Source organism: Arachis ipaensis, chromosome B03 (genome assembly GCF_000816755.2).
Source record: "Arachis ipaensis cultivar K30076 chromosome B03, Araip1.1, whole genome shotgun sequence".
Lineage (NCBI taxonomy): Eukaryota > Viridiplantae > Streptophyta > Magnoliopsida > Fabales > Fabaceae > Arachis > Arachis ipaensis.
In genome coordinates this window covers 307,414-315,772 of record NC_029787.2, presented here as the reverse complement: position 1 = coordinate 315,772, position 8,359 = coordinate 307,414, and the positions used below count along the sequence as shown (strand labels likewise).

The 8,359-nt window shown below is 31.1% G+C and overlaps 2 protein-coding genes across 3 annotated transcripts in view; both read right to left on the bottom strand.

Annotated features, from left to right (window-relative positions):
* LOC107629477 (IST1-like protein) lies at nt 1,186–3,551 on the bottom strand. Of its 2 annotated transcripts, none has more exons than XM_016332282.2 (6): nt 3,186–3,551; nt 2,715–2,818; nt 2,455–2,626; nt 2,215–2,355; nt 2,027–2,118; nt 1,186–1,935 (listed from the first exon to the last, which is right to left on the bottom strand). In XM_016332282.2, exons 1-6 carry the CDS (start codon nt 3,414–3,416, stop codon nt 1,374–1,376), a joined length of 1,302 nt encoding a protein of 433 aa, XP_016187768.1. In that variant the 5' UTR covers nt 3,417–3,551; the 3' UTR covers nt 1,186–1,373. The 2 variants fall into 2 exon arrangements, with proteins under 2 accessions (XP_016187768.1, XP_016187769.1); XM_016332283.2 differs by having other exon boundaries at nt 1,186–1,926.
* The window catches only part of LOC107632443, a 6,557-nt gene continuing 3,911 nt past the window's right edge, over nt 5,714–8,359 (bottom strand). Inside the window, exon 2 of the mRNA XM_021120104.1 lies at nt 5,714–6,747. Within this exon, the coding sequence (XP_020975763.1) occupies nt 5,767–6,747 (981 nt within the window). The 3' untranslated portion in view covers nt 5,714–5,766. The remainder of the gene's footprint in view (nt 6,748–8,359) is intronic.

The window sequence follows — 8,359 nt, the reverse complement described above, 5'->3', positions numbered from 1 at the left end:
TTCAATTTATTTTTAATGTAAATTTATATTTTAACATATATTTTATATTAATAATTAATTTTAATGGTTGCTCTTAATATACACTTAATATGATTACTAATGTATAAAGTAAGTAAGGCATAGCAATTCACACTTGCATTCACAAACACTCAAAATTTATTGATTTTTTTTTGTGACTAAAAATTTATTGATTTAATATTCTGCAGAATATCTTATTTGAATACAATTAAAATAAATGATCATTTTTGATATATCAACCAAGAATATTTTATAAACATGAAGTCATCTGCAATCAAAATAATCAAAAGTCTTTATAACATTATAATCAATTTGTTATGGCTTATATATGAAGTATGGTTGTGACCTAAAATATGATGGCATGATTGTTAATTAAAAGTAATGTTAGCTGACAATGAAATCAATTAATTTAGGTTAGTTTCGCTAGTTTATTTAAATAGTTGTAGAGAGTTCTAATTCTATTTTACGTGTATAATAATTTATTGGTTAACGTAAATTTTTAAATATAATTTAGATTCGTGAAGTAAGGAAATGATCCATGCTTAGATCCATGGCCATGAACATAACTAACATACTCATAGTCATCATCAATAATCTCATACATATATACATCTTAGCTCACAATTATGAATGGAATAACATTGAATCTGTTCCTTGGTCACTAAGCTTCCAATTTATATTACACAAGAAAAGGACAACTATGCATGCAATCCATTAATTGATTTGTGTTTTTTTGGTATTTTTATTTTTTATAATTTTATGAAAATGATAATATGATGATTTGGTTCTCAATAAGCTAGAGGATGAAGTTTTTTTATAGAGCATGTTCTTTATACAATATTATATGTTTGTTTGATCCATTCCAAAAATAGATAGAATTAAGAAAAAATATTATTATTTTTTTAATGTATCTTTCTTGTTATCTTTATCTTTATTGATTATTACATTAGTTTGAGAAATTTGCAGACTCTATCAGCACAAAGCACTGCAGCAAAATGCTAATACTAGAGACATGAGAGACAAGACAAAAATAATGTTTATGTTGTGGAACATTTAGAATTTCTGTTTGAGTATCTGTACTCTTATAGTTTAACTTCTTTGTTATATTATTTTTCTCTTTTGGCACCCATTACTATTTTTTTTCTTTGGTTGTCACAATGCAAGTTAGAAAAGCATATCTGAATATTATTTGCTTAAACATATTTTTTTAGGAACAAGTATGACAAAAGGTAGTAGAACCAAACATACTATATGACATTCTCACTTCTTCTCAGTATCTCTCTGTAAGACAAAATATATCATTAAGTATACAAAAATAATTAATAAAAAGCTAGATTGCTCTCAGGTTTTTTGGTTTAGGATTGTGACTTCTTGAACTTCAGTGCATCAAAGCGAGCTGCAAGTTCGTCGTAATCTGGCAATTTTGGATGGACACGGACACTGCTGTCCTGTTTAAGGAAAGATGAAGGAACAGATGGTGGTGGCCTCTTAGGTGGCAGAGTTGAAGGAGGTTCTTCCACTTCAATTTCTTCATCGCAGTCGGATTCATCAAACTTAATATCTGAATGTCGTGCGAAAGTTGGATGGTAGCTGTGCCTCCTATAATCATTTCCACCGCCATACATTTCAGTAGGGGATGAATAATCTTCATCTTTCTTCTGTTCGGACCTCGGTAAGCTCTTTGACCTATACATTTTCTCCTCAATTGTTGATTGATGAACCATATTATTTGAGTTATCCAACTTGTTATTGTAAACGTATGGTTTAGGAGCTTCATTGTTATGGTCTTTCATAGCCATGTAAGCAGCAACTTCGGCCGCGGCAATTGCTTTCTTAGCTGATTCGGCAGCTGCCTCAGCAGCAGCCTTAGAATCCTCGAAATGCATGTCACCACTGCCTTTTTCACCACCTGATAATCTGAAAAATAGCAGAAAATCTTATTAGAAAACAATATTACACAAAAAATGATCTTATAAATATAAATGGCAGGATATAACTCGGTTTTCACCTAGTAATTGGCTTGTTTGATTCAGAGGACACATTTGTTGTAGGTATGACTGCTGGAAAGCTGCTTGCACTAACGAATGTTTTTGGCCCTTCCTATAGACACAAAAAGTAGTTAAATTAGCCATGAAAATTTTGATTTGATAAAACATATTTTAGACAAATGAAAAATCAAGAGACAGAGCTTATTACTATGAGCTCTTCTGGAGGCTTCAGAAGTTCTTTTTCAGACTCTGCAGTATCCCATTCTACTTGATGCTCCTTAGCTATTTCCTTTAATACTTTCAACTTTAATTCGCCGGCAGGTGTTCGCACTGAGAGCTTGTCGATTAACTAAAAGATACAGCAATTCAAAAGCATAAAGGTCAGTAGTGAATTAATATACATAAGTTATCCGAAGAATACAGATGAATGCAGCAAGTAAAGTTCTACCTGACGATTTACGCCACAGCTAGGTCTAAGATCAGTAGCTGCCGACACGAAATCCTTTCCGTATTTCTTCTCAAAGATATTCTTCAGCGACACGAGTTCTGGAATTTCAGAGCACCTTGGCGCTGCAAATATTAAACTAGCAATTCCTTCTTTCAAATCTGCTGGACAGTCCCTGAAAATAATTACGATTTGGACATTCAATTAGGTTAATACTATTGAGAAGACAACAACAAAAAAAGGTACTCCTATATATACTTCACCTTTGCTTTGAAATGATTGAGAGTCTGGAAACTACTAATTCACAGAAGAGCTCAATGAACTCATTTGCAGCCAAAATATTTTGCTCTCTCATCACATGCTCAACCTACAAATTTACAACAATGACATTAGAACCCTAACTTAAATAATGCCATCTGAGAATGCAAATTCATCCAGAAACATCAAAGCTACTTTCATTAATGAGTAATGCAATTCACAAGTGGCACAGCTAGATGCTAACTGTAATCATTGGAAATGAATCAAAACAAAGTATCTAAGCTAGTTACTATATAATTATGGATCAAAGCATCTTCAAGATTGACAAATTTTTACTAAATCTCGAATTTCTCATGGTAAGAGTCACACAATTACTGAATATAACTAATTTCTCTAATGACATAACAAGTGCACTAAAACCTAATCACTATCTAAAATTAAAAAAAAAAAACAGAGGAAGTAAGAACTGAACGTACTCGAATGCGAGCAGTGGCATCTTGACCCGAGTGGAGGAGCATGGCAATGTCGCGCCTCATCTGCCTGACGACAACCTCCCGCTTGTTACGGAGGAGCTTGATTCTGGCAACCGCCATCTTGGCTGCCGTCTTGCATTTGGAGGTGTTGAAGCCTAAGCCAAGGAGGGCGAGCGTGAGCTTCACTGCCCTCCTGGCGCGGGAGGCTGCACCTGTTATCCCAGTAGTCGTCATGCTAACTGCTCAACACTCAATGCGCGAGCTATGCTTTGGTGGTTTAAGGAGAAGGAAGTGAGCAATGAGAAATGCAACGGTACGCTGAAATAGTCTTTTCTATTTTTTTTATGCGAAATAGTTTATTTGTTTTGTGGGAAAATGTAGCCGTTATGGAAATACGGAAAGAATGGATTGGATTATTGATGATTGTGTTACTGGCTAGTTTCTAACTAGGATGGAATCCTATGCTGATGCTACCCACCGTGTGACACGTTTTCTATTTAGGGATTCGTGAACCTTACTAACTAAGCTTGAGTTAAGCTCCATCTAAGATCTTGGAATTATATTGATTTAGTCTCTGATATCAATTGCTATAATACACTATGTCTTTCATGTATTTTTTGTTATTGGAGCTCAAAATTCTTAATAATGTGGCCTATTTTTTTTTGTCATGCTGGACATAGTCAAAGACGTTATATGTGTTTTGATACTAAATAAAGTTTTCTTCTTTTCTATTAAGCTTTACACACACAAAATCTCATCTATAACTCAGACAAGTAAAAAAACACATAATTTAGTACTCCAAAATAATATGAAATTTTAGTACTCTTTAATTGAGTATTTATAATGACATTTTACTTATTACAAAGTATTTATAAACAAGTGTGGAGGTTGTCAATCCCACGTATTAAAGTGAGGCTTAATTCTACTAAGCTTGTACTTCACCATCAAATATGATAATATATAATTGTTGCTTAAATAAATATTTATGTGAATGAAAAAAAATTAAAAATAAAATATATTAGAATTGTTTAAACAGTAAATCACAAAATTATTTGGTAGTAATAATTATTCTTTTTCATCATTTTACCACTATTTATTCTTGTGTGCTTTAATTTAAGAATTCCATTGAAAAAGAATATATCAATAATAAATTAATTTACGAAATGAACAACCATGGAAAATTTTTTAGAAAATACATATTTCTTTGGCAACCAAAATGAATTAGTATTTTTTTTTCCACAACATAAAAGATATTTACTATTGTGATGAAAAAGGCTGTGAAAATTATGTTTGGGCTGGGCTTGATCTAAAATATATCTTGGGCCACTAATTTAATAGCAGATGATTCTCGACAGGTTCATAACGAAACAAAGCTTAAGGCCCAAATATACTATCCATGCAATCCAAATTATTAACTAACCACAAAGCAGGTAGCAATTGATTTCTCAGCTACAAATTTTTAAATAGAATTCACATCGGCTACATATTAGTTATTGACCTACTGGATAAGAAGATAATGTGAAAAGAAAAATTAACTAACCACACAATCAAGTTGGGATTGTCTATTAGTTAGTTCATTAGTTTGCTTGAACAAGTATCTGAAGTTTAAATTTCGCCTTGTGCATACAGTAATCCATTGAGCAACAACAAATCTTTAAATGAACTTGAGAATACCATGAAAAACTAAAAAAATAAATTAACTACCCACAAATCCTATTTGCTTTATTATTTCACATTCTTATTTAATAAATATGTATAACAATAACAAATTTAAAATTAGTTAAGATGATAAGTTATATATCAAATATCTCTAAATTGTCATTATATATAGTAGATTTTGTAGGGAATACCATGTGTAATACAAAGAACAAAAAATAAAATAAAATAATAATGTATATCATACTCTTGTACACTTAAAAAATAAAGATCCATACTGCAGCCGGCACCAACTTATTAAATCACATATTTATAATTTTTGTATCAGATTCATATTCTTGCCAGTTAGACTTTAGACGTAGTTGAAATTACCTGTTTACAGTTAAGAGATGATACACACAATAAATATGATATTCTGCTATCAATACTTTTTTTTCTTTTAATTGAGTCCTTGCACCAAAAATTTTTTTTAATTGGGTCTCTACACTTTTTTTTTTCTTTTATTTAGATTCCTGTACCAATTTTTTTTTAGTTGGGTCCCTATAAAATTAAGCCAATTACTACTAAGAGGGACTTAATTGAAAAAAAAAATTTTGGTACAGGGACCCAATTAAAAAAAAAAAAAAGTATAAGAATCTAATTGAAAATTTCACGAAACTATAGGGACCAACAGAGTAATTAAACCTTATTATTATTATTATTTGGTTTACATACATAGAAAAAAGGGCTAGGAAAGATCACAATATTTGAGTGAACAAAACTTTGATTAACAAGCAGAGTATACAATATTGCTTCATCATTAATGGCACCTAACAACTACATATGTATCTATACATCTGGAAAAATATAATAATATGTTGAAGCAAACCTCCAAATATGCATAACTATATATATACTATACATGCCTAAAATTAAAAATATATTATGCTCAAGGAGAAATTATATTAAGAAAAGACACCCTAGTATTAATCAAGTGCTTAAACAAGCACTCTAACCCTTCTTCAATCCCTTGAATTCCTAATACCAAAGCTTCAAGGCTTCTATTTGTAGATTGAATCCTCTCACCCACTTCTTCTTTGTTCAAATTCTCCATAATAGTAAGTTCCAAGTTGCAAAGTGATAGATCCACTTTTTCAAGAGCATTAACATTCTCTTGTTGATTGTTGTTGCAAGAAATAAGAACACCCTTATGCACCAATCTTGACACAAATGCCCATTTAGTAGGCTTTGATTTCAAGATTGATGAAGAAAGGAACACAAAAAGTGATTGGAAAATTGAGCTTGTGATCAAACTTGATTCTCTAAGAACTCTTACCAATGCACAAAGATGGTTATCATCATCAAGATCCAAAGGAGGAGGAGGAAATGGCCCATCATCAATTTGCTTCAAAAAAAGCAAATTTTTTGTGCATTCTTTTCTAATGTTCCTTCTAAGGCTCCAATATGAAGAGATGTGTCCTTCAATGTCAAGATTTCCAATCTTTCTCCTCCTAAGTGAAGATTGAAGATCTTCAACACTTGATTTCATCAACATGATGGAATCCCTTGTTTTTCCCAATAGATCAAGGAACCTTAAGGGGCAATCCAAGAACTCATTCACCCATTTCTCATCTTTATGTTGACCTAATGCTTGTTGGGTCAATGGCAATTTCAAGAGATCTTCTATGCACTTATACAATTTACCAAGGCCTAATAGACCATAGCAAATTGTTTCAACCTTTGACAAAGATGATGATGATGATGATGAATCCCATGATTTAAGCTTGTTGAGCTCTTCTTCTACTTGAATTGTGCTTGGATGTGATCTAGTTGGTAAACTAATAGATCTAACACCATATTTGCTAGAATGTTTAAAGGTAGCCATGGTTGCCCTTTTCATGATAAAGGGTAACCAAATTTTGTGATGGACTCAATGCTATAATAATAATAATCCTCTTATAAAATAAAAAAATAAAAATATTGAAAACATCAGAAATTATTTTTAATATGGAAATAAAGATAGTATTTTGGTTGAATATTAATATTTGAAGTGTATTACAGTATTGTAGAAATCATTTAAGACGCTTCTACATGTTTTAACACGCCTCCACGTATTGGCCAATATGCTGTCACGTGTCCAACACATCTCCCTACGTATTAGTCAAGATGTTGCTACGTGTCCAGCACGCCCCCACGTATTGCAACACACCCCTCACGTGTTGACTTCTCCTCTACAAATTCACCCATCTGTAATTACACTAAATAATTCTATTTCCAAAAAAACACATCAATATTTTTTCCATATAAGAAAAAATCAGCCTAAAAAGTAAAAACATATCTAATATTTGATATATAATTTATTAAACATGTGACATATGTAGGTACTAGGCAGTGTTTGGTTTTTTCTTTCCTGTGACGTGGGTTATGTTGTCACGTCTTCCACCAGCAATAGAACTATAGAAGCAAGCAAAGCATCACCCCAATATATATAAAATAAAATTGAAATACCTCAATTTTTGTTGTTACATATGGGGAAGGTGTACCTTACAAATTTTTTCCCTCCGTGTTTTATAGAAAGGAGACATTTAAAAACACCAATTCCTCTGTCCATGCCTTTGTATCTCTATAACTTCAATGAATCTAAGCAACAATTTATGGTACCTATGGTTTTTGTTCATGAAGGTCGGTTACCAATTTACCATTTAAGGATTCTGTTCCAAAGTTCTCTGCACTTAATCATAATTGATGGATATGAACAAATAATAATTCATGATTTTATATATATATATAGTGAACACAAATTATTAATTTTTTATATTATTGCACGAATAGTATGTATCATATAATTTTTGTTTTTAGAAAATTATTTTTTAATATTAATTGTTTTCTTTGCATGAGATCCTTTACAATAGATCGGCTAAAAATTTTTATTATGAAAGGTAAATGTGTGCAATTCAATTCTGTTGATAGTGTATGTGTTTTTATTTTGATATAAAAATCAGTAATTGGTAGGTCCGATTAATTTGTAAGTTAATTTTTAAATTTTTTTAAATATCAAATCGGAGGGTCCGATTTATTTGTTGTGATATATTTTTTAAAAAATGTATAAATCGGAGGGTCTGATTTTTGTTCCTAACAAATTGGATGGTCCAATTTTTTTTCCAAAAAAAATAAAAGAGTCCAATTTTTACATTTTAAATAAAAAAATTCTACATTTAAAAATAACATCTTTATAATTTATAATCCTAAAAAATATCATTTCTACCCCCAATATAAAAAATAATTTGCGCAATAGATCTCGCCGTGTGTGAATGAATAAAACCAATTCCTAACCAAATATTCTCTTTTATCTAAACTCCTAACCAATATTTTTAATATAAATTGCATGTGTCACACCACAAAAATTAAATATCATGAGTATATCACAATTCATTCTCTAAAAATAATTAAGAAAGATAGCTACCAATTTTGAATGGTCCAAAGTCCAAACTCTGCCGGCCTAAAAAATAGATTATAAAAATGAAATTTATATATATGATTGG